Source organism: Engystomops pustulosus, chromosome 2, assembly GCF_040894005.1.
Source record: "Engystomops pustulosus chromosome 2, aEngPut4.maternal, whole genome shotgun sequence".
Classification (NCBI taxonomy): domain Eukaryota; kingdom Metazoa; phylum Chordata; class Amphibia; order Anura; family Leptodactylidae; genus Engystomops; species Engystomops pustulosus.
The window spans coordinates 57,680,265-57,707,274 of NC_092412.1; the positions used below are offsets into that span (position 1 = coordinate 57,680,265).

Consider the following 27,010-nt stretch of genomic DNA (forward strand, 5'->3'; position numbering starts at 1 on the left):
TATTATTGTATATCACTGCAGGGCAAGATATTCATTAATAATATAATCCATGATAAAACATTCTTATAACTTGTATAAAAGAAAGTGGTAGAATAATGGCTAGTTCTTGTAGCATGGTATCTGCAGCTTTACAAATGCGGTATCTTCTGATTGACTGCAGAAGACCATTACATCTCCTAAACGCTTTATTTATGAAGGAAGCCATTAGAGAGAAAACATGTTGTGGTCTTCAGAGATCTCATCTATATCTCAGTCAGTCATGTAGGTGACTGCAATAGTTACATCTCTTATGTCCAATAAATAGTAAAAGCTTTCTAGATTATAACACTATGAAATCCAAGTAGGAGATAGATGTAGAATATCACTGTGGCCTGAAAAATTCCCAGTGAACAAAACAGAGACACAAAAATAGAAGTGTACGTATTCTTTAAAGGCAGCGAGCCCGGTGACCATCACAGGGATGTGGGAGCCCAGTAACGAAAGGTAGTACAAAAATTTGCCCAATTTATAAATCAATAGCAAACACAGATCCAACAGCCGACATCTCTTATGACTTTACATGTCACTAGCTGTGTTTCTGTCTCTTCCAAAAACGCTTAACATCTGAATGGCCAGCAGGTGTAACCACCATTACTCGTCTCGCTGGGTTTTCAAAAACGAGGACTCCGAGGTCACGGGCGTAATTTCGCAGTAATTCAAAGTCCACCTGTGAGAGGAACTGATTGTACAATACGCCTAGAAAGCAAAAAATAGATATAACAACATAAGTGATCTGGGTCCATACAAGTGTTAGCCTCCTCTTCACTGGGCTACATCAGTCTCCATTCTTACATTCGTTTTTCAGATCCATCATTTTCACCCTGGACACCATTTCAGTTTCATTAACTGTGATTGCCAGTATCAGACTAGAAACCCTTCCAATTACCAGATGCCAAGCCACCCAGGTAAAGTGTATATACAACATTTGGTAGTTGGTTCTGTGGATCATCCTATTCACTACCAAATCACACAAGCACCACAGTCCCATGAGTGAGTAATAAGCAGGTTCCCATTGATCCCAATACTTCTGAAACACTCTCACCTTCAGAGAATCGGAGGCGATCTTTCTCGAGTTCCCAGAGACGAACTTGATCAGTGATGGTAGGTGGAAGCACAGGATTCTGCAAAATACAGAAAGTTGTTTAGAAACGACGCCATAAATGTAAAAATTAGCATAGTCTATACAACATAAATTAAAGGTTATCTCACCTGCTGCAACATTACAGGGTGGGCTCTGGTCCGAAGGAAGTGGATTATCTAGGAATTCAGAGGAAGGGATTTCATCAGAATGTATCGGAAGGATCAGTCTCATGTACTTATAGGGCTTCTGTCCGATCAGAAAATTCAACTGACCATACAGATGTGACCTCATCTTAGCTTGAATTGGGTTTTAAAAAATTCAAGCAAAACCCTTAACTGACTGCAATCCACAGCACTACCACACATAGAAACAGCAGCACAGATAAAGGGATAAACCAAGGTAAGGAAGAGCTTTTTACCCCAGGAGCAGGACTCCAACCATTAAAATTATCTAGGTCTCCTAGCTAATGATGTTTTTAGTATAGAAAGGTCCACAAAGACCAAATGTGAATAAGCCTTTAGACAGTTAATCGTCAAACTAAAAATTACTGTACTTTCCTGTGCCGGAAAATCCCTACGCTTTGTGATTATGGCCAGTTTTAGACAAACGTATGCTCGCTGGGCAGGAACCAGAGCGTAGGGTACAGCTGGCTGGAGAAGGGGAGGGGTGAGCCCTCCTCACCCCTTCCCTCTCCATAGGCAGCCATGCCATACGTACAGCAAAAGATAAAGCATACTCTATATGTTTGCAGTATGGAAGAGCTACACATGGTGTTCTCACTGTACTGTACTCACGCCCAATGCACTTCTAGGGGTGGCCAATGTTTATGTGAAAGGAGCCTAATGTTGATATAGGGACTATTATAGAACAAATTGCAAAAATGTCTGACATGAGTGCATTTACACGTAGATAATCCATACACATGCAGGCACTTAACAAAATACATTTACATTAATAGAGTCCTTATAATAAAGTAATTCATCTTTGCACTTACAACCAAAAACATGCTTACCAAACCCCAATTTCCCATGTATTCTGATGTTCTTACCTGCTCAGCAGTGATCCCATTTCCAATAGCTTGCTGAACACTTTCTCTAGTGACCTGTGCCACTACTAGGTTGGGAAATCGATACAGCATTTCAGAGAAGAGAGCAATGAGTGCAATCTGTAGTTCTGAATCTAAGAATATAGAATTAATTATGTGAACAAAAGAGAAGATGGGTGCCATGCCGATTTTACACTACTGGTTTCCGGTATCATCTTTATGCTGATGATACTCAACTATATACTTTAGCATGTAAAATCACCCTGCCTTACACCAGAAAACCAGTGATTATCTTTCTGTTGTCTCTAACATCACGTCCTTTCTTGTCTTGAAACCTTTTGAATCTTTTGAAGATTGAACTTCTTGTCTTTCCACCATCTACTAACCTACCAAACTCTGACCTCTCAATCTCTGGTCTCCAGTCTGTGGGATCAGCATTACCCCAAAGCAGCAGGCCCAGGTTGTCCTGGACTCGGACCTCTCCTTTGCACCACATATTCAATTGTTCGGTCTTGCCGCTTGCATCTTACAGAATCCGCCCATTTCTTAAAATTAAAACCTCTAAAATACTAATTGTTACTCCGATTAACTCTCGTCTAGACTACTGTAACTCCCTACTAATCGGTCTTCCACTCACTAAACTCTCTCCTCTACAATCTATAACAGCCAGGCTCTTCTTTCAGACCAAACTCTGCATAATGCTGCACCTCCCTATCTCTCTTCTCTCATCTGAGTACATCGCCCCCCAACCCGTGCTTTTCAACCAGTCAGTGATATTAGATTATGCTCAACCCTAATTAAAACTTCTCATTCACTTCTCCAGGACTTCCTCCCTCCCCCACCCCCACACACACTTTCCAAGTTGCACCAGCTCTGTGGAATGCCCTACCCTATTTGTTTAGGCAAGTCTATAACATTAACTAACTGCATGAAACATTTACTCTCTTTATTAACCCATCCCGTGTCCTTCTTGCATCTGTTATCAGGCAAACAGCAGGTACCTTGGATTTTGTATATAAGATGGCGGCTGATGGCTGGTTCAAGCTGCTGCATCTTTATTTATTAAATTATTTTTTACTGTTCCATTATAAAGAATGGCAGGACCATTATACAAGCTCTTATGTCACACCTTCATGTTCCATATGACTGCTTGTACTCTGCAATTGATTATTATTTGTAAATGTTCATTATGATCTGTAAAGTGCTACAGGAATATGATGGCACTATATAAATAAAGATTATCATTATTATTATTACTACAAACATTTACATGCATTGATTGACATTGAACAGTTCTTGTAGCTGTAGAACATGAACAGTCACATACTAGTGTCTACAGTTACCAACCTGTATATGCATATATCCTGTAGTTAGTCTCCACCACGATAAATCCTTGCTTATGGCTGTCCAGGGTACTGCCAGAGATTCCAGAAGCCAGATTGATCGCTAGACGTGTTGGATAATAGCGACGAGACTTTCTCTGAAAATGTAATGCAATAACATTATTAAAGGGAACTGGTTCACCAGATTCACTAATAAGCAGCATAACAAGTTCCCATAGCATTATACTAACTTGTGCCCAAACAGTTTTTACCTAAATAAATGCTTAGTTCCTATCCCCAGAAAATGAAGTTTTTACCCTGAAAAGCAGGGCGTTCCTATGGCATGTGCTATTCATGCAAGGGATTGTTTGTCTCACCTCATGTCTGCTGGCAAGACCCTCCTCCCCGTCCTTGGACTGATGAGTCATCCTCTCCTCTGCACTGCAGAAGGGAGAGGGGGAAGAGCAGATACAGGTGAGAGACACACTGCCTTACATAATAGCACACGTCCTTAGGACACCTAACTCCTTCAGGCCAGCAGCCAGGTAGACTTACAAACTGCATTTTTGAGGCATAGGAACTATGCATTTTGTTTTTAGCTAAAAACAGTGTAGGCACGAGTTAGTATAGTGCTATGGGAGCTTGATATTGGGCTTATTAGTATAAATCTGGTAACAGGTCCCCTTTAAAGAGAAAGAAACTCTATTGAGGTTGACAGGCTCAGTTCACACTTGCACTAGGCAGGTTCTGTACCCTATTACATTATAAAAAAAATAGGGGAAAAAACTACAATTACATTTTAGGGAACTAAACTACCACCAATGTGTCATTGTGCTGCGGGTTTAGCATTCTTCAAATGACCCTCTAAGGGTGATGCCACAGATGGCGTTTTGAACCTGTTTTTGGTCCGTTTTTAAACAGTCTGTCCAAAAGTGCATGTGTTTTTGGACGGATTGTTTAAGAATGGACCAAAAACGGGTTTAAAACGCCATGTGTGGCATCACCCTAAATGTGGCCATTTTAGAATCGTCTGAAAAGAAGTTATAATAAATGTTGTATTGCACATGTTGTATCGAAAGAGAGTCCAGTAGGATTTCTTGCAGTTAAGAGAGTTGTACTGTCTGTGCTGCCCACGTATCTTATGCCGCCAGGCTCCTCATGTAGGTCAGGGCTCCTGACTGTAAAGCTTAGTATGTGCTGTGTTAAGTTTAGAATACAAACCCTAGCAGTCTAACATAGTGATCATTCAGTTCACTCAAGACCTTTTGACAGACCCTTTTAAACTTTTTATCTCCAAGTATACAAAAAACTTGTACCCTTGAAAGACAGTAGTACAATATAACGACAGGGATACAGAATTGCTAACCTTTCTCTGAAATACTAGTCCAAATTCTCGTAGGTGTTGTAGGAACGTCAGCAGCGATTCACTCATCCCTTCCACAGAGTAGTCCTTTGTGATGATAAAGCAAAAAACAGTTGTACATTTATTCAATCTTTGCAAAAAAAAAAAAAAAAAAAAAAGTTTCCTCTTGGAAAATACATCAAAAAACGTTTTTTGCTCATCACAATTTACCTTTCCAAGTGTGGAAAAGCTAAGCTGGAACATGAAGGACAGGATCTCCACCAGGTTCATCCCTCGGGACTGTTGGTATAAGACAGGAATATATAAGTGAAGGCTAAATGAGGTGTCATTTTACAATATGGTAGGGTCAGTCAACCCTACCATTTCCATTAGAACTGTATTAGATGTAGGTCCCAAATTTTACAAACTTCATGAAAATGTGCATGTGTATGGGGAGGTTATGAGCAATGGCTGTAAAAAGACCAACAGTCATACACTGTGTATTGGTGATCTGATAGATAAGTGAGCTGCAAGTGTCATAATGCACTTCTATTGGAGTCTTCAATTAGGATCGGACTAAGAATTCAAACTGACCACAAGATTTATCAAAGCAGTGGATTTTCAGAATGTGTAAAATCTGCAGCCAATAGTAGCCCTGCAATAGATGTAGGACGTTACAAAGTTACTCTGCACATATTAAATTGAAATAATCTGCAGTTTTTCTGCAGCAGATTTCTGCTCTTCCATGTTCTATGCGACCTGCAGCCAATTCGGGGCAAAAATGGAAGGAGAGTTACATGTATTAGATAGTCTACACAATGAACATAAACTCTTTAAAGGGCATCTACCATCAGTTTTATCAGTTTTACTAGTGGTAGATGTGTCCTAATAAAAGAAGTCCTGAAGAACATCACTTATTAGAACTCTATGTGCCGCGATCATGGAAATATAGAGTTATAACAGTTATGCTAATTACTCTGGGGTACGTTACATGAGCCCCTCAGGGAGCCTAGTATTTTAATTTATGCCCCCTTGTGGGGTTGGGGGGGGGGGGGGACAGCTAGCACTACAGGAGGAAGGGAGGGAAGCTAAACAACTAGCGCTACAAGGCAGCAGCCTGCGTCTTTTTTCTGCTTTTATAATTGAATTGGAAAGGAAATGGAAGATGAACAGTGATTTACCGTTCACCTTAAGTTCTTATTTTCCACCGGCATAGGTGTGAACAGAGTCTAATCTTTAGCATCTGTATAAATGTCCTTACATTTGAGAGGACCAATTGATAAGACACTAACACGATGCTGAGGTTTCCTCACAAATGTATAATCAGTAACAATATCATGCAATATAAAGAGGGAGGGGGGTTATACTTGCCTCTGCCGTTTTAAGATATTGAAGCATAAAATACCAGAGCTGAGATGCTGTGTCCAGAAGCAAAAACTGAAATCCAGCAGAAGAAATGCTTGGTGCATCCCCAGCGTCACTGCAGAATTATTACAAGACATAATTTTAACAACTAGAGAGTAGCAAGAGCTTCTACACCTGTATTCAATAAGCTTAATAATGTATCATATGGTACATTTGCACAAATGCTTAGTCGTTAGCATTACAGTCTTGCAGCGCTGGGGACCTGGGTCCCAGTCCCAGGGTCAACATCTGCAAAGAGTTTGTATGTTCTCTCCGTGGGTTTCCTCCGGGTCCTCCTGTTTCCTACCACACTCCAAAACATATTGGTAGGTTGATTAGATTGTGAGCCCCATGGGGACCGGGACCAATTTGACAAGCTCTATGCAGCGCTGCATAATCTGTGTGCACTTTATAAATAAAGAATTAATATTATTAATGTTGAAAACCATTGTGTACCCTGCTTTTTTCATAAACTACTGACTCCAACGTTAAATACCAGTGAAATATACCATTTCCGCAAAATGGAAAAGTGTAGTCGACAACAATTTTTTATACAGTAAAACAAAGTACAGTATAACAATATACACTCACCGGCCACTTTATTAGGTACACCTGTCCAACTGCTCGTTAACACTTAATTTCTAATCAGCTAATCACATGGCGGCAACTCAGTGCATTTAGGCATGTAGATATGGTCAAGACAATCTCCTGCAGTTCAAACCGAGCATCAGTATGGGGAAGAAAGGTGATTTGAGTGCCTTTGAACGTGGCATGGTTGTTGGTGCCAGAAGGGCTGGTCTGAGTATTTCAGAAACTGCTGATCTACTGGGATTTTCACGCACAACCATCTCTAGGGTTTACAGAGAATGGTCCGAAAAAGAAAAAACATCCAGTGAGCGGCAGTTCTGTGGGCGGAAATGCCTTGTTGATGCCAGAGGTCAGAGGAGAATGGGCAGACTGGTTCGAGCTGATAGAAAGGCAACAGTGACTCAAATCGCCACCCGTTACAACCAAGGTAGGCAGAAGAGCATCTCTGAACGCACAGTACGTCGAACTTTGAGGCAGATGGGCTACAGCAGCAGAAGACCACACCAGGTGCCACTCCTTTCAGCTAAGAACAGGAAACTGAGGCTACAATTTGCACAAGCTCATCGAAATTGGACAGTAGAAGATTGGAAAAACGTTGCCTGGTCTGATGAGTCTTGATTTCTGCTGACATTCGGATGGTAGGGTCAGAATTTGGCGTCAACAACATGAAAGCATGGATCCATCCTGCCTTGTATCAACGGTTCAGGCTGGTGGTGGTGGTGTCATGGTGTGGGGAATATTTTCTTGGCACTCTTTGGTCCCCTTGGTACCAATTGAGCATCGTTGCAACGCCACAGCCTACCTGAGTATTGGTGCTGACCATGTCCATCCCTTTATGACCACAATGTACCCAACATCTGATGGCTACTTTCAGCAGGATAACGCGCCATGTCATAAAGCTGGAATCATCTCAGACTGGTTTCTTGAACATGACAATGAGGTCACTGTACTCAAATGGCCTCCACAGTCACCAGATCTCAATCCAATAGAGCATCTTTGGGATGTGGTGGAACGGGAGATTCGCATCATGGATGTGCAGCCGACAAATCTGCGGCAACTGTGTGATGCCATCATGTCAATATGGACCAAAATCTCTGAGGAATGCTTCCAGCACCTTGTTGAATCTATGCCACGAAGAATTGAGGCAGTTCTGAAGGCAAAAGGGGGTCCAACCCGTTACTAGCATGGTGTACCTAATAAAGTGGCCGGTGAGTGTATAGTAACCTGAGGCAGAGGGATCCGAGTTCTGTATATAGTTGATGAGGGGCTTTCCAGCTTTTCTACCATAAACAGCAAGGGCTGTGAATAGAGCCTATTATGACTATGTAAGCAGCGCTACACAAAGCTTGGAAAATCACTCCCCAATGGGGCTCACAATCTAATTGACCTACCAGTATGTTTTGGAGTATGGGAGGAACCCGGAGGAAACCCACACAAACATAGAAAACATACATCTTTGCAGATTTGTTGACCCTGGGACTTGAACCCTAGTCCCCAGCGATGCAAGGCTATAGTGCTAACCACTAAGTCACTGTGCTAACCACACGTAATACATAAACCCTCTCTTGCAGTGTGTAACATGAAGTATGAAAAAAAATTAAGACTTAAAAAAAATATTGACAAGACAATCTTGACTTATCCAAGATTCTCGGGTGGGCCATATAGAGAATATAGGGGCCTTTTACACAAAAAATAAAACCTTACCTTTTCATGAGGCCAGCTTGAATGAGAAGCTGTGCCAAATCCTGGCTAACAGTAGCACTAGGTGACCCGACCATAAACTGCAATATAACCTAAACATAAAAGTGAAATGTTAGATAAGATAACATATATGTACAATATATATCTTATATATAATGCACAGAATGATATGAATCTCTAGATTCTACTGTGGCTACTACCAATTTACGTCTGCGCTGCATTTATTACAATGTATTGCATTCTTTGTATCACTTCACCTCCCATCTGCTCTCTGCATATTTATCCAATGAAAGGACATCCTTTCCATGTTTATCCGGGCCAAGTAGACTGCCATCATCTGCCCAAGCTTTTCCTCTATGGACAAAGAACATAAAGATTTATTATAAATTAGATGACAAATAATAAAAAATATTGTGCAGATTTTAGATCCAGATTTTGACTTGAGTATCTGCAGGGTATTACAAAACCATCATAGTGAATTACATTTTTACAAAGGTCACCCAGAGCAAGCAAGCAAGCAGACTGACCTACAGTGTCCAGCACTGATAAATGCTGCACCTCCATACCTCTCTTCTCTCATCTCAGTCTATTGCCCTTTCCATGCTCTTCGATCTGCCAGTGATATTAGATTAATCTCTACCTTAATTCGAAGCTCTCCTGCACGTCTCCAGGACTTCTCCCGAGTTGCTCCAATACTCTGGAATGCCTTTCCCCTTTCCCTGGACTATCATACTAATAACCACCCTCCAAAGCTTCAAATTGCAAACAGCAGATCTATATCAAGCTCCAGGCTTCTCTGCAGTCACTCTTACCTTGGACCCTGTAAAAAAGATGGCGGCTTATGGCTGGTTCAAGCAGCAGAATTTTTATTTATTAACTTATTTATTAAATTATTTTATATTGTTCCCTTATAAAGAATGGCTGGACCATTATACATGCTCTTATTCCTCTTGTGCCCCCCTCATCCTCATAGAGTGAGAAGGGCCCGCACTTCTAATGTTCTATATGACTGTTTGTACTCTGTAATGTAATATTATATCTGTATATGTCCCCAATGATTTGTAAAGCGCTACGGAATTTGATGTTGCTATACAAATAAAGATTATTATTATTATTATTATTATTATTACTGCAGTCTTTGGAAAGAAATGTCAAAAATAAGTCAAATCACCAGAATTTTTTTTAAAAAAAGGAATTGTCTGGTAAACTAGAGAAAAGTGGAAATAACAGTATTTTTCGGACTATAAGGCGCACCATCAATAGATGCCTGCTAAAACATCTAGGTTCATATATAAGGCGCAACGGATTATGAGGTGCACCGGATTATAAGGATGAATGACCAGCAGGTGGCAGACCTGTGCACAGTTCAAGGCAGCTGTTGTCTGTAAGTACGGTTCATATATAAGGCGCACTGGACTATAAGGTGCACCTTTGATTTCTGAGAAAATCAAAGGATTTTAGTGCGCCTTATAGTTCGAAAAACACGGTATGTAAGAATTTTATGTTGCAGGGAGGTAGCCCTGGAAAGATATAAATTATGTAAAGAGATTGATTAATATATAACAAAAATCAATCTTAAATGCCCTGCACTTAGAAATGTCATTGTCCTTTCCCAAAATTATACTTACCCCCCTAACAGAGCAATCTTCAGGTTTTCTCTGAAAATTGGATTTAGGATAAGTCCCTGAAGGCCTCCTGGAAGTTGTTGCGTGTGCCACAGTCGCAGTCCAGACAGAATCTGTGTGTTTTCCTCATGTTCCCTAGTGAATTAAGAGAAATAAATTGATTCTCACTGTCTGCTTACAAATTCTACATACTATACTACCATTCCATTGTCACCCACCGATTTATCTCATTATTTATCCGGACAATGGTAATTTCCAACTGGACAAATTATCATAATACACTTACTGGCAGAAAGAACTAACACCCCCAAGAAATGTCCGACAGCTGCCAATGTCCGATTGGGCTGAATTAAATAAGGTGGTGGGCCGTATTCAGCCACGGGCCATAAAGGGGTTGGCCACTTTACATCATGTTTTTTTGTGACATGTGTGTAAGTGTGGGGGCCAGGATATTGGGTCATTTACCAATATACATCTATTAATAGTTCTGCTCTGCTTTCTTTATATGTAAATCTCCTCCTGTCTTTTACCTCATCAGGAAATTGTTCATGGACAGTTAGAGATCTCATGACCCTTCATCTGCGGCCATTTTATAGTTAAGAATGTCTGGCTGATGAGGTAAAAGACAGGAAGTTTCACTGTACATATAAAGAAAGCAGAGAAGAACTTTTAATAGATGTATATTGGCAAAGTTTGACACCGCAATCCAGAACATTACAAGACATATACACATGGTGAATGAGGATCAAACATTCCTCTCTACTGGTGGATTGTCTGGGCCATCAAGCACAGATAGTGATCCGTCACAAGTGGAAATGTTTAATTCTGTCTAGTTGAGTTTTATTCTAGAGAGATAAGGCACTGGTAGAAGATTCTGCTATTGGGTCTCTCCATCCATAACACATGCCATTTCGTCCAACAGCCATCTCATAAGTTATTCATTGCTACTTGACATTCTTCAATATAACCAAGGTGAGGTTTCTTACTTGTGATTTTCCTTTTTAACCCACAGAGCAACAGCTGCCTGGGGCAATGGCTGTTCCAGAAACAGCATGCGCATCACATAGTTCTTGGCCAAGCCCGGGAGTTCCCTGAGAGAACAAGATAATCAAATAGTAAAAAGAGAGAAATAAAACAATATGTGATATTACCATTACCCAACCACGAAAGCAGAAAAGAAATACAATAGGGTACAAGGGAATAACGAGAATGGGACCCGGCAATCTGTACAATGGAGCAGCAGGTTGAGCACGCATCCTCCCACCCAAATCAATAGAATTATAGAAATTGCAGGGCACAGCAGTGGGTTATCTCCAGTACTTACATACAGTGGCTGGGAGTGACAGCGATACCTGATAACTGTGCTCAGCAATTTCCAACATTTCTATATCATTCAATTGAGTGGTAAAACACATGCTTGACTTGCCGTTCCACCAATTGGTAACATTGGCTCCCCCATTCTTCAGATTGCTGGGGGTCCCAGCAGTCATATTGTGACATTCTCCCATTCTTTAAGAAATGTCTAATCCATTTGTGACTGATCAGTATTTTTTTGACAGTAAACTGAAGTCTTTGTACTTTAAATGGTTTACTTTACTTTGTCTTTGTACTTTAAATTTTCATCTGAAAGAAATTCAAGGCAAGCTCCAATTTAAAGCAGCTTTAAAGGAATCGTGTCATCAGGAGCCCTTTTTCTGCTTTCACCATGTCGCCATAGAGAATAGCGTACACATTGCTAAAAACTGGCCTTTAAAAAAAAAAAAAAAAAAAGATACCGGTAAGTTAGATTTAAGTTTACCTTTTTGTGTCACTAGTCCCATGGGAGTGGTCAGTGAGGAGTGATTCAAACCCCTCCCCCCCCTCAGGAACCGGTTCTGTCATGCATCCTTTTAAAATACAAAAAAACCTGCCATGTCCCCAATATCTCCTCCCTGTCGCCCCCCCCCCCCCCCCCCCCCTCAGAACATCATACATGTCTGCCTTACTCCTCACTGGCCACTCCCATGGGACATACAGAACGGAAACTTTCATCTAACTTATCTTTGTTACTGAAAAAAAAAACTGTTTTATTATAAAAACTCTTTGGCAATATGTACACTATTCTCTATGGGGGACATGTGGGAACCAGAAAAGGGAATTCTGATGGCAGGTTCCCTTTAAATTGAGTTGAGTTTACATTATGATAACAAAATCGTCTTTAGCATCAGCGAAAAACAGGTCTGTCAAGAAACTTTGTTCACTTTTCTAACAAACTTCAGTTTTTAATGTAATGAATCCAATTTGCACATTTTTAGCATGTTAAAGTTTATAGACACCTTAGGAAAAGCAGCTTTTCAGTTTTTCTCCCACAATTGACTTCTGCATGTGGCAAAAATGGATCAATTAATTGGTTTAAAAATCGAATATCTAATGGACTGTGACTTATCCGTTTGCATTTTACATTTCATTTTAAAAGTGGAAACGTGTTCTCTACGAACAGAGTTAATAATATACTTCTACATATACACTGTATACAATTTTAAGAAGAGCTGCAATGTAAAGCATCATGATGGGAAAGTCAACTAGGCATATTTTATGTAAAAGAGTGGCCAGCTAACTAGCAGTATTACACTGGACTATGGGTGGTGTCTGCAATTGCAGCTCAAAACTGAAGAGTATGGGCCTGGGCTGCAATAGACAGGAGTAGTGATTTATTTGCCTTCTATTAATATATTGCATTGTAATACATCATATTTAGCATCAGTGTTAGATTATGGTACCATAAGCCAATTAGATAAAATAATTCTGGAGGCCTATTCTACATCAGCTACCTGCCAATAGACCCAAGTGGCCTATAAGGTGGGCAGTCTTCAGTAGCAGCTATGATGCCAATGCCTTTGTTAAGAGCCTTGGCTCAATGGAGTATGTTCTGTTCTGCTTCTTTGACGTGTCTGACCATGAATAACATTCAAACATTTTTCACCAAACATCAGAGATAACTGAAAGGGAAGAATTGTAGCTCACCTGAACACAGCCAGACATGTGGCAGGATGATTGTATAAGCGATCAAGAACACCGGGGCTGAGTTCTTGAAGAAATTCATGCAGATTCTTGCACTTCAGTTGCACTCGCTGCAGCTTCATTCTGAGAATAAAAATAGAAAGTCACAGAATTAGGATAAAAATACATTTAAAAGGGGTTATCAGCCAGTCCTTGGTTAGCCAGTGCCCCTGTTTGTTTACAGGGGCATGGAGGCAAGGAAGAACTTCTGGACGGCCTGGCACATCCACCAGTCTTCTGTTCCAGTGCCTGGTACAGGCGGTCACCAGGAGCGCTGGAACAAGTGAGTACAGCTTTCCTTTTGTTTTTGTTTTTTTAAAAAAGCCCTTCCCCGGCCTGGCTTATACATTTTTATAACAGTCAGACAACCCCTTTAAACCAAAAGTATCTTCACATTGTTATTCTATGGGAAATGACAGTAGAGGATTTGATCCAAGCTGCAGAACTAGGCAATAAGATAATGGAATTGGTCACTTAGGCTCCCGGCTGATTGAATAGATGACACATAGACAATATAGCCCAAATCTAAGGGCTTATACATACTGCTCTATGTGTGTCAAATACCTTAGCCGCTGAAGTCAGAACAGATCCTATTAGTGCCTGTGTTTGCAGTTTGGACAGTCTTCTCTACGGTCATCGGCACAAGATTGGACCCCACGTGCAGATAACATAGGTAGGTGCAGGTAGGGCCAGACAATACAGTTACTACATGCACAGCAGGTGATGACACAGTAGAAGTGTACAGATTTCTTTTCACAGTCACTCATCTGGCAATGATTATAAAAGTCTTTATAAAATAACATAAAAAGTTACAATACGCCTAAAATTTATGTCAGGCAGGTGACAAGGGGAGACGTATGTAGCATTTTAGTGCACATTCCATGTTTCCAGGTTTTTTTTCAGGATGTAGAAAGTTGTTTTTTCTTTTTATTTAAGCAAATGTATAAAAATCTGACATTTTGACCAATCACCTCTGGCTCCACTTCTTTCTAGAGTAGTGACAGAGGAGAGATTTGTCAGTTTATAAAAAATAAGTGAAAGACAACGTCCAGGTTGCCCTATATCTCCTGTGGCCTGGTACTTGACGCCCCCTATAAAATAGATGGAGGGATACAAGCACAGTGTCCCCCTATACCTGGTACATGTTGTGATCACTGTCCTAGATAACAATGATGATCTATCAGAGACCCTGTATGTCCACTGCAATCCCTAATGAATAATACCAACCCCCTCCCCAACAGCGTCTGACCCGTCTATATATCATGCAGCCCCCCCATCTAGCACTCACGCCACAGCAGAGAACAGCCTCAGCCCCCCGCACACCGGCCAGCTCGGGTTCCTGTACCACGTGACTCCGCATATCACGTGAGCACAGAAGTCCAGAATAGGCCGAGAGGTACGTCACATGACCACCACTGTGGCACGTGACTGCTGCGTCATCACACCTGCTAGGAACAGCCTTCGTGTGCAGAGGTAGGGAGCGCGGGTGTTTTTGCGTCAGACACCGGGGATAGGAAATATAGTGTCTACGAGACGGTGGCTCTGCACCGGGGCAAATATAATTCCTAGGCTCCGCTTATAAGAGTATGTTGGTTGTTGTAGTTCTACGACAGGGACGGAGCCATTGTAGCAAAAAAGTTCAGTAGTTCTTCTGTTTGATATTATACAGAGTGTTCATACTGGTCATTATATGCTGTATACACTATATACTGGGCACTATATGCTCTATGCACTACTATATACATTATACACTATATAATGGTCAGTATATGCTGTATACACTATATACTGACCACTATATGCTGTATACACTATATACTGACCACTATATGCTGTATACAATATATACTGGCCACTATATGCTCTATGCACTACTATATACTGGCCACTATGTGCTCTATGCACTACTATATACTGGCCACTGCGTGCTCTATGCACTACTATATACTGGCCACTGCGTGCTCTATGCACTACTATATACTGGCCACTGCGTGCTCTATGCACTACTATATACTGGCCACTGCGTGCTCTGTGCACTACTATATACTGGCCACTGCGTGCTCTGTGCACTACTATATACTGGCCACTGCGTGCTCTGTGCACTACTATATACTGGCCACTGCGTGCTCTGTGCACTACTATATACTGGCCACTGCGTGCTCTGTGCACTACTATATACTGGCCACTGCGTGCTCTATTATACACTCACTGGCCACTTTATTAGGTACACCATGCTAGTAACGGGTTGGACCCCCTTTTGCCTTCAGAACTGCCTCAATTCTTCGTGGCATAGATTCAACAAGGTGCTGGAAGCATTCCTCAGAGATTTTGGTCCATATTGACATGATGGCATCACACAGTTGCCGCAGATTTGTGGGCTGCACATCCATGATGCGAATCTCCCGTTCCACCACATTCCAAAGATGCTCTATTGGATTGAGATCTGGTGACTGTGGAGGCCATTTGAGTACAGTGAACTCATTGTCATGTTCAAGAAACCAGTCTGAGATGATTCCAGCTTTATGACATGGCGCATTATCCTGCTGAAAGTAGCCATCAGATGTTGGGTACATTGTGGTCATAAAGGGATGGACATGGTCAGCAACAATACTCAGGTAGGCTGTGGCATTGCAACGATGCTCAATTGGTACAAAGAGGCCCAAAGAGTGCCAAGAAAATATTCCCCACACCATGACACCACCACCACCAGCCTGAACCGTTGATACAAGGCAGGATGGATCCATGCTTTCATGTTGTTGACGCCAAATTCTGACCCTACCATCCGAATGTCGCAGCAGAAATCGAGACTCATCAGACCAGGCAACGTTTTTCCAATATTCTACTGTCCAATTTCGATGAGCTTGTGCAAATTGTAGCCTCAGTTTCCTGTTCTTAGCTGAAAGGAGTGGCACCCGGTGTGGTCTTCTGCTGCTGTAGCCTCAAAGTTCGATGTACTGTGCGTTTGGAGATGCTCTTCTGCTTACCTTGGTTGTAACGGGTGGCGATTTGAGTCACTGTTGCCTTTCTATCAGCTCGAACCAGTCTGCCCATTCTCCTCTGACCTCTGGCATCTACAAGGCATTTCCACCCACAGAACTGCCGCTCACTGGATGTTTTTTCTTTTTCGGACCGTTCTCTGTAAACCCTAGAGATGGTTTTGCGTGAAAAACCCAGTAGATCAGCAGTTTCTGAAATACTCAGACCAGCCCTTCTGGCACCAACAACCATGCCACGTTCAAAGGCACTCAAATCACCTTTCTTCCCCATACTGATGCTCGGTTTGAACTGCAGGAGATTGTCTTGACCATGTCTACATGCCTAAATGCACTGAGTTGCCTTCATGTGATTGGCTGATTAGAAATTAAGTGTTAACGAGCAGTTGGACAGGTGTACCTAATAAAGTGGCCAGTGAGTGTATACCGGCCACTATATGCACTACTATATACTGGCCACTATATGCTCTATGCGCTGTATAATTGCCACTATATATTGTATCCACTATATGTTGGCCACTATATGCTGTATACACTATGTACTGGCCACTGTGCGCTCTAGGCACTACTATGTACTGGCCACTGTGCACTCTAGGCACTACTATGTACTGGCCACTGTGCGCTCTAGGCACTACTATGTACTGGCCACTGTGCGCTCTAGGCACTACTATGTACTGGCCACTGTGCGCTCTAGGCACTACTATGTACTGGCCACTGTGCGCTCTAGGCACTACTATGTACTGGCCACTGTGCGCTCTAGGCACTATATAATGCAAGCAATATGTGAGCCCGTCCCACCCTCTACTGTACTGTACCTCCTTCTCTCCCAAAATTGTATAATACAGTATTGTAAAAATAATGGTGCTGTATGACTAAATATTTTTAGTGTGTAGAACAAATTGTCTTCATTTCAATGATTTCCTATGGGAAAACTTGCTTTGCTATACAAGCGATTGGATTGCAAGTACAGTCCCGGAATAAATTCTGCTCATAATCGAAGGTTCCTCTGTACTTGATACTTTGTTTTGTTCTTTCACACAAAATATAAATAAAATACTGTACATTTAAGTTATTCGCTGTTTAAAATGAGGATCATTTCAAGGAGTAAAAATACATTTATAACTCACTGTATGCTGGTTATAATATGCTATACAGATTATTTACTGGATATATACAAGTGAGACCCATAGGTAGTATCATCTGATTATCCTGTAAAGGTTTTGACCCTTACTATTATGACCCATGCATGATATGAGTATGACGGCTCATGCATAATAATTCTTGGAATACCTTGTACAGTCAGAGGACTGGCACTGATGACACCTGATAGAAAGTAATGGGGTCTGTAGATTTTACAACATGAAGCATTCAGCATCTTGTAAATACAGATTCTATGCCTGTGATAAGGAATAACTCTACTTCTTTCCTCTAGTTATGGCACAAGCTCAGACCAACCCTGTTAAGGATTTACAGGATGAACTGACCTGCCCAATTTGCCTTGATAACTTCACAGACCCCGTGTCTATACAGTGCGGTCATAACTTCTGTCGCGCTTGTATCTCCCAAACATGGAGAGGCGTTCAGAACAATTTCACGTGCCCTCAGTGTCGGAAGGTGTCAAAATGGAAGTTTCTAAGACCTAATCGTGTTGTGAAGCATGTGCTGGAAATCTCATCTCATCTGCTGGCCGAAAACAAAAGTCAAGGAAACAAGAAACCGTGTCAAAAGCACCAAGAGCCTCTCAAACTATATTGTAAGACCGACGCAGAAGAAATCTGTGTAGTCTGCAGAGAGTCCGTCTATCACAGAAGCCATACGGTCATTCCAATAGAGGAGACAACCAAAGAATTTCAGGTAAAGTCTGGTGACAGAATGCGAATGGTAACATATTATAGTAGTTTCATGCAGTGGAATAGAGTATAACAGTATAGTAGAATATAACATATCAATTACTTTCTGGGACTAAAGAACATAAGGGTTCGATAGAGTCAGTTCGATAGAATTGAAAATAGCACTTTGTCAAGTTAATTATAAAGGACGTTTTTTGTGAACTGGTGCAAAAAGTAAAATTCTATTTAAGTGGACATCCAGTTAAAGGGGTTTTCCCATGAAAGGACATTCTCAAATTTCAATCCCCTAGTGATGTTAAAGGAAATCTATCATTTGATTTGATGCATTGTAAAGCAAAAATACCTTGAGACTGCTTTAGCTACACTGATGAATATCTTGGTTAATCCCAGAGCGGAGTGGTTTTGCTGAAAAAACAATTATAACATTCAGGACCTTGGGAAAGCTGGGTCAGGCTGGCTGACGTTACACATAAACTTGTAATTACAAATGGAGGTTAGTCAAGCAAGACTAATCAACCTGAGCTGGATCACTCGTCCACAGCAACTGGGGGATGGTGCAGCAATTGATTACTTTGCCTTCATGGACAAGCCAGATCATATCATCCTCTCCTGCAGTGCATAACTCGCGTGCTAGGACAAGCGCTGAAGGAGCCACAGAAGCGACAGAGCTTCATTATCATAAGGTTATATCTGTTTTATTAGCAAAACCCCTCAGCACAGGGATTAACCAAGATATCATCCTGCATCAGTGCAGCTACAGCATTCTCAAGGTGTGTTTGCTTCATAATGCATCAAATCAAATGGTAGATTTCCTTTAACACAATAAAGGTTGTTTTTAACCCTGTACTTCACAATTTTACTCGGTTTTATTGCTGTTTTAGCTCCCATCGCTCCCTAGGCTAGTCAGTGTACAATCCCACGGTGTGGAAGGGGACTCTCTAAGCAGACACATTATGATCCATCTAGTTCTGTGGAGTGGCAATGTGATTACATTATTAGGGTCCAGGTTTATATACAATTTCTTTTAGCTTCTTGACATTGTACTAACACACTGACCCGTAGAAAGAGAGATGAGACGGATCAGAGATTTTGAGAACCGTTAGATTCCTATTACACACTGTCAGTTCAGCTACATTTCTGCTATTCCACAACACACTAGATCTGCTGTGCCTCCCCAGAGGTTTGTAGCTTGTAGTTCTCCTCATGCTACTGCTGCCGGCACGAACTGATTGCTTGTGTATCAGTGAATGAGCTCCGTCCTGGAGCGCAGGGGGGTGGGGCTAGAGTGCAGGGAGCAGAGAGGGAAACTAGGCAGCGCAGCCGTCACACAGAAATCCAAGATAGCTTCCCTGACCCTAAGTCAAAAGTTACAGGGTCGTGTCTAGGGGCAACTGAAATTGTGTACACCAGGACTGATAGAGACCGGTTGGACTTCACCTGAAATTCAGCATTTTTGTTCATAACAGTGAATTGGAGAAAATAAAAGCAAAATATATATAATAAAAGTAAAGTAAACCTTGTAATATACTTTATTAACCTTCTAAGGATGAAGCCTTTTTTTTTATTTTTCTCGTGGGCTCGGTTTTTAAAGGGCACCTACCACCACAAATCTACCTATAAAGGTAGATTGGGTGGTAGGTGGATCAATGGGACGTGAGGATAGCCCTTTTAAGGGCTAATCCTCACGTCCCCACACTTTTTTGATAACTTTTATTACACATATATTCAAATTTACTTATGCGGCTACTGGGGCGTGGAGTAGCCGCATCTGAGATTACACGAGGCGGCTACTCCACGCCCCGGTAGCCACTTTACCCCTCCTACTCACCCATCTTCGGCGCGCAGCTCCGCGTAGCTGCGCGCCCTCGTCCAGCGATCCTGCCGTCTGCGCATGTGCAGAAGAGCAGGCCCGCGCCTGTGCGGTCACTGCTCCGAAACAGGCGCGGGCCTGCTCTTCTGCGCATGCGCAGACGGCAGGATCGCCGGACGAGGGCGCGGAGCTGCGCGCCGAAGATGGGTGAGTAGGAGGGGTAAAGTGGCTACCGGGGCGTGGAGTAGCCGCCTCGTGTAACCTTAGATGCGGCTACTCCACGCCCCGGTAGCCGCATAAGTAAATTTGAATATATGTGTAATAAAAGTTATCAAAAAAGTGTGGGGATGTGAGGATTAGCCCTTAAAAGGGCTATCCTCACGTCCCATTGATCCACCTACCACCCAATCTACCTTTATAGGTAGATTTGTGGTGGTAGGTTTCCTTTAAGGCTTTCACTGTGCTCTCCAAATAACACCACTACTTTATTCTTGCTACCATTTTGAGGACTGTACAACCTTTTCTATCACTTTTTGTTACATTTTTTATACTATGAAGTGGCGTTTCGGACATTTGGGCGCTATTTTCCTTCACAGGGTTTAACGCCGGTAATAACCGTTATTATATTTCTCTATTTGGACATTTTGAGACCCGGTGATACCAATCTTGTTTATACTTGTACTTTATTTTTATCAGTTCTAGAAAAGGGATGGGTGATTTGGACTAGTGGGTTTTTCTTTTTTTTACTGATTTTTACAGATTTTAACCCTGGGTTGTCTGATCCAACCATATAATGCCATACTAAAGTATGACAGTATATGTGGATTTTCCAACATCATCCATTACAATCTGCAAATCACACATCGTAACACATCCTCAGAAAAAAGAGACAACCTTGGGCCTTATAAAGGAATATAGGGTTTTTATCCTCATTTGGGCCCTGGAGGGTGTAAAAATAACAAACATGCTATACTTCTCTCCTTCCCATGTCCCAAAACTGATTGAAATCTGATGAAACACTGGATTTCTGTAATCCTGAAACCAGTCTAACTTCTCTTATCTGCTGTGTGTGAATACTGAACTGAGGCTGTAGGAAGGAGCAGCGCAACATTCAAATGACTCTAACATTAGCTCTGTGGTAGGTATGACCACAGTGGCAGACTCTGATTTTTAGCTACACTACACAGCAGGGACTAAGGGACCCCTTTTATCCTTTATCACTATACTGCTCTGAGTCCTGGTTGCTCTCTGAAATCCGGGACCAATCACAGTCAACTGAAAGAGCCCTTTAGTGTATAGCCAAGTTCTTCCAGGTGCTGGGTACTCCTAACTTTTAGCTGTTGTTGTAGATGAGCTTGCTCTAGTAGTTTGGAGCATAAATATATTTCTGCAATGACTTTATCTTCTGGTATTTTCTAATATGTTATTTGCAATCAGGATATTGATAAGTCGGAATTATTTATCATCATTAAACAGGGGGAAGTTCAAGATCGTCTGCAGGCATTAAAAAAGGAGCTTGCCAGTGTTGTCCAACTTAAAACTACCGAAGAGAAAAAAGCTGAAGAACTGGAGGTACAGTTATACACTTATCCAAAAGCTGTAAAGTGAAATACTGCACAGTAAAATCCTATAAATCAATGTGACCAAAAATATTGTGGATTTTATAAGTTGGGAGCCTATGAGCATACTTTGTAAAGATTAAAGGTCATCTACCACCAAGTGTCAAGGATTTTAAACCAAGCACACTGACATACTGGTGTGTGCCCCCTCTGGAAGGCTCTGATCTTCTTTTAGCCTTTTATGCACTGTATGTGACAAAAAAAAGATTTTACAATTATGCAAATGAGCCTTAGGGGCTCTGGGCTCCATTGTGTTTTTAAAGCCTTCTTACAATACTCCATCAGTGTTGTAGAAGTCATTTAAGAAAAAAAAGCACATGGCTTCAAATAAGCCAAAGAAAAATACATATTACTTATTGGGGCTGCATTTTCACCTTCTTTTTTTTTTTTTTTTTTTTATGTTTAGTATATAGGCTATGAAAGCTTCCAGCTTATATGGTCAGCGTGTCCATTTTCATATACTGGCAGAAGTAGTCTCCATTTGGCCACTATATGTTGCATACTGTGGAAAACATTTGATAGAGAGAGAAAGTAATTTACCTTAGCTGATCTAATGCTCTAGGGGGGGTCCCAAATTATGTCCCTGTCTAAATCAGGACAGTTACTTCACTGGGGAAACTTCTCCCACTGTTATGGAGAGGATTAGGTGACATATCCCACTGTGTGTGCATACAGTGGGATACGTATTGGCCCTCCTTTGCTTTGTGAATCTTTAGTAAAGATATTCCAAAACATGTTAAAGGGAACTTTTCGTGAGGATTTAAAGGGAACCTACCACCACAAATCTACCTATAAAGGTAGATCGGGTGGTAGGTGGATCAATGGGACGTGAGGATAGCCCTTTTAGCCTCTTTAGCCTCTGAGGCTACGCCCCGGTAGCCTCTTTTCTCCTCCTACTCACCATCTTCGTCCGCCTGTGCAGCCTATGCAGCCCTGGCTTCGGAGCAGTAACCGCGCAGACGAGGGCGCGCAGCTACGAGCAGATGGTGAGCAGGAGGAGAAAAGAGGCTACCGGGGCGTGGAGTAGCCGCCTCGTGTAACCTCAGATGCGGCTACTCCACGCCCCAGTAGCTGCATAATAAAATTAGCATAAAAGTTTGATAAAAGTTACCAAAAAAGTGCTGGGACGTGAGGATTAGCCCTTAACTCCACCCCTGTGACTCCGTTAAGGAGTCACAGGGATGGAGAAAAGTCATTGTGGGATGTCCCGTCCTGGCTTTATAGATATCCCTTAGTCAAGGTACATAATCACAAAGCTGGATAGCAGCTGCTGAAGGTAGCTTGGTATGATCTACTTATTGGACATAAGTAAGGCGAGCTTGAAATAAATTGTGACAACTTGCAGTGCGTGGCTGCCTTAGGCCCTGTCGTTTTCAAATTTTCTTTTCTGTGCAATTCAGAATTTCCCAGAATATAGATGGACTTCATTGTAGTTCTAAAAATGACTCAAAAGAGGGGATGTGCACTGTTTAGATAATATTGGTCAACACACTACAAATCAACACTATTGGAAAACGGAGACATAGAAGTGTGCTATATTGGACCCAAGGTACAAAAGATATTACAATCTTTATTGAAAACAACATATCAGAACACAAACGCATGACATTTAAAAACAATTAGAAAGTACACACATAGACGCATATAGGGTGATCAAGGTTACCTATTTAATCTTAATTATGCCAAAAAGAAACATCTCTGTTTTGCATAAGCATCATTGTAATTCTGTCACATGTGCTGTGACTACGGTTGCGCAATGTACCGAAATATCATCATCTGTCCATAGATGGTGTTTCTGCATCTCCCAGCGCCTCTGAATAACTGAATGACATTAAATAATTTTATTATTTTTTTGGCCAGACAGGATTTTGCAAAACAAAATTTAATTTTTATGTGATTTTATTTTAGAACATAATCCACACTAGTTATTTGAACCATAGAAAAAACTCAGATGATTTGTGGCCATGTCGTTTATTACGGTTGTTGGCATATTGTGTTGTCTGACCAACGTTATTGTTTCTTGAAGGTTGAAGTGTTAAACAAACGCAAAATGGTGACTGCAGGCTTTGAAAGTTTGCGGCAACTTCTGGCTGATGAAGAAACCAACATCAATCACCGCCTGGAAAACATTGAGAGGGTTATTAAGCAGAGAAGAAATGAAAGTGTTAGCCGACTGGATGAAAAAATTTCTTCTCTCCAGAAGGTCATTACTGATCTTGAAAAAAATGTTACCATTTCGAGCAGCCAGATCTGTCAGGTGAGTTAAGCCAGAACATTGGTGTGCAAAAGTCATAGAGTTGCCAGCCAAAAGTAAAAGTCAGAAATACAGGGAGTGAGAAGCTGTGGAGTTGGTAGTTAGTGTTAAAGGACACATACCATGAGGAATCTACTATTGAAAGTAGATGTATATTATGCATCTGCCCTAATCTGTAATTTAATAATCCTGGAACCTAATCTAACTTGTTAAAAAAAAGGCTACTTGGGTGTGTATTAGCCATAGCTCCAAGTCCCTGGCCAGGCTAGTACAAGCCCCAGTAGCCTCTGTAGTTAATTTGCATATTACTTAAATAAATAATTTTTTTTAACAAGTAAGGTTCCAGGATTATTAAAGTACGAAGTGAGGCAGGCAGGAGGAATCTACCATCACATCTACTTCTGATGGTAGATTCCTCGTGGTAGGTTTCCTTTAACACCAAGCTACAGGCAGGCAGGTGTAGTAAAGCTGGAAAGGGGCTGTATATCATTGTACAAAACATTATATATACTGGAGTAGAGAGAGCAGAGACAAGCTTAAGCTTCAACTGCATGTAACCTTCAGCCTCTGTAGACACAAATTATCCAAGATGAATAAGGGCTCTCCTTACCTAAGCTCAGTAAGAGTGTTGCTAAGGGGAGCCAGTTTGCAAAATTTAATAAAATAGTTTACCAAGGGGGCTTCTTAACACTGCCCCCAACACAATTTTAAAAGAAAAATTAGAATCACATTTATGCTTCAACCTTAAGAAAATGTGGGTCTTTGTTGTGGCCTCAAAGGGTTGTCCAGAGGTTGAAAAACATGGCTGCTTTCTTCCGAAAACATATCCTCTTCTGACCATTGGAAGTATTTGGTCTTGCAACTAAGCGCCATTCATCTTTATACAGCTGAGCGGGAATACCAACACGAACCATGGTGTGGTGCTATTTTTGAAGGAAAGCAGCTAACCCCTTTAAAGCCAAAAGTATCAGAATGTGTGCATAAGATTATTATTTGCATAACAAAAATAACTACAAACAATAAAAAGGTCAGTAGCTGGACAAGAGTAAGAGTTTGCCAATCATTCTGTTGCTTCCAAACAAGGAAATGTATGTGATGTGACCGTGCAGAAAGAAATGCAGGTTAAGGCCACATCTGCTTTAATGTTTATCTGTTTCACTTGAGAAGTAAAAGATCTCTTGTATGTTGGACAACAGCCGATAAGCAGACACCCCCATCGACTATAGTGGGGTCTCTTTAGCCACACAAGTCCTGAACTTGTGAATTATTAAAACCGTTCTTTTTTTTTTTTCTAATACAGGACCAGAAAGAGATTGAGAAAAGGTATGTTTTTTTTTTACCATTGTACATAACGATATTTTCTAATTTTGACTAAAATTCTAAATATCAAGGGTTTTATACCATTGTATGTAAAAGTAAAAAATATTTTTAAAAATTTGTTATTGTAAAGGGAACCGGTCACCAGGAGACCCGTTTTTAGCACTGCCCCAGTCCCCACAGAGCATTGGCTGGAAAGGAGCAGTTTCCCCTCCACCCTTGGGAACCTGCTCCTCCATATGTCCTTTTCAAATATATAACTCCCTGTAGAGGAGCAGGGGGCGTCGCGAGGCAGAGTGATGGATTTTTTCATATATTTGAACAGGACACATGGAGGAGTGGTTTCCCAAGGGTGGGGGGGGGGTCACTGCTCCTTTCCAGTGATTCCCAGGTATCTTTTTTATACAAAAACACTGGCACTGTATGTACTATGCTCTGTGGGGACTGGGGGAGTGCTAAAAATGAGTCTCTTGGTGACAGATTTCCTTTAAGGCAAATACGAACATCCTAGAAGACTCAAAGGGAACCTGTCATCAGAAGGTTGAATTTCACTGGTAACAGGTCCCGATAGGCTGCATAGTAAATTACATAACAGATTCACAGTTCTGCTCCCCTCTGTTCATGTAATATCCCCTGTTAAACCTTACCTGGCTCCCTGCCAACAAGTCCTGGTCAAGTCCCAGGGTGATGCCTCTTTTCAAATCTTTTCCTACTTAGCATTTTGCAGTGACCATAAATACTTCTTGTGAAATTAGAACTAGGGAGCCTTGTTTTTTTAATTCTGTGTTGTACAATTCCTCTGCTATTCATCAAACAAACTTGATGAATAAATGGAAATCTGGGTGTTTATGATCCAAACACAGCAGCCATCACTTTTTATTAAAGAGCCACATGCAGCCAACAGAAGAGCCACATGTGGCTCTTGAGCCATAGGTTCCCTACCCCTGGTCTATGGGAATAGTGAAACAGCCTCAGGCCTTCAGCACACGACAGTGGTTGTGTGCCATGAGGTAGCCACACAAACGGCGTCAAGCTCACACCACACATTGACTTCTTTTGTGCATGTTCACCGAGCAGTTCATGCCCCGTTTCTCACAGCACTGCAGATTAGAGAATAGGCCCTATTCCTCCCTAGATTTCCAGGATGAGCAGTCATTTTAAATGAACATTGGTCGGGCGAGTGGTATTGAAACTCATGCAATAAGTAGTAGTGCTCCAACCACCCTTCCTCAGTTGTTAGGTGATCTCCAAATTGGTTGTTGTAAGGGAAAACAAAATGGCTGCGAGTACTGGTGATGACAGAAGGAGTATAACAGAAGACACTTGGCTCAGGGGTCGTAACTGGAATCACACTTTATTTAAGGTGCAAAGCCTTCTATATAGCAAACAGATATACCTCGCATGTGGCGTAAAAGGTGATAAAATACTAAAATATTATAGGTTAGCGTGAATATACTTTGAGCACCTCCCAGAAACTCCCCTAGACTATTTTCCAAAATAATGCTGACAGGCTCGTTTGCAGTTTTGTTTTCTCTAAGAAGCACTGTTCTCCAAAGAATATAAACTTGTCACTATCCACCCACAAATGTACTGTGAAAGTTTCCCAGAAGTCAAAACATGACCTTCAAGCAAAAGAAAGACAGAAGCTGCAAGGAGAAGCCATCACTGGGCAGAACATGGGTGGCTGAACATGAAATGGATGTATAAATGGATATCCATCTCAAAAGAAGCTGGCAGTGATGGGCGGTACCACAAGAGCGGGGAGAGGGTTTTTTTTATTTTTAAAGCCTCCCCTGCCATATAAATAAAAATGAATATTTTTGGACAACCCCTTTAAAGGAAATCTACCATCAAAATCAATCATGATAACCTGGGACAGTTACTTAAAGAGTCAATACCAATTATCCAGAAAATGTGTGGAAAGCAAGGACTGCTATGAACACCAACTATATGTACCTATATACAGGCCTTGTACAACAAA

The 27,010-nt window shown here is 41.4% G+C and overlaps 2 protein-coding genes across 3 annotated transcripts in view; one reads left to right on the plus strand and one right to left on the minus strand.

The window, feature by feature from the left end:
• On the minus strand, positions 1-14,633 carry GTF2H4 (general transcription factor IIH subunit 4). The gene is made up of 14 exons (XM_072134725.1): positions 14,475-14,633; positions 13,151-13,270; positions 11,134-11,238; positions 10,151-10,282; positions 8,780-8,876; positions 8,526-8,614; positions 6,201-6,309; positions 5,061-5,129; positions 4,854-4,937; positions 3,513-3,645; positions 2,169-2,299; positions 1,249-1,296; positions 1,082-1,160; positions 1-735 (listed from the first exon to the last, which is right to left on the minus strand). Exons 2-14 carry the CDS (start codon positions 13,267-13,269, stop codon positions 566-568), a joined length of 1,365 nt encoding a protein of 454 aa, XP_071990826.1. The 5' UTR covers position 13,270; positions 14,475-14,633; the 3' UTR covers positions 1-565.
• LOC140117728 (E3 ubiquitin-protein ligase TRIM39-like) overlaps positions 14,516-27,010 on the plus strand; it is an 18,006-nt gene continuing 5,511 nt past the window's right edge. Inside the window, exons 1-5 of one of the 2 annotated variants that reach the window (XM_072134727.1) lie at positions 14,516-14,659; positions 17,612-18,033; positions 21,316-21,411; positions 23,485-23,715; positions 25,013-25,035. In XM_072134727.1, the coding sequence (XP_071990828.1) occupies positions 17,614-18,033; positions 21,316-21,411; positions 23,485-23,715; positions 25,013-25,035 (770 nt within the window). In that variant the 5' untranslated portion in view covers positions 14,516-14,659; positions 17,612-17,613. Of the gene's footprint in view, positions 14,771-17,611; positions 18,034-21,315; positions 21,412-23,484; positions 23,716-25,012; positions 25,036-27,010 lie in introns of both variants that reach the window. The other variant, XM_072134726.1, reaches the window with a different exon arrangement.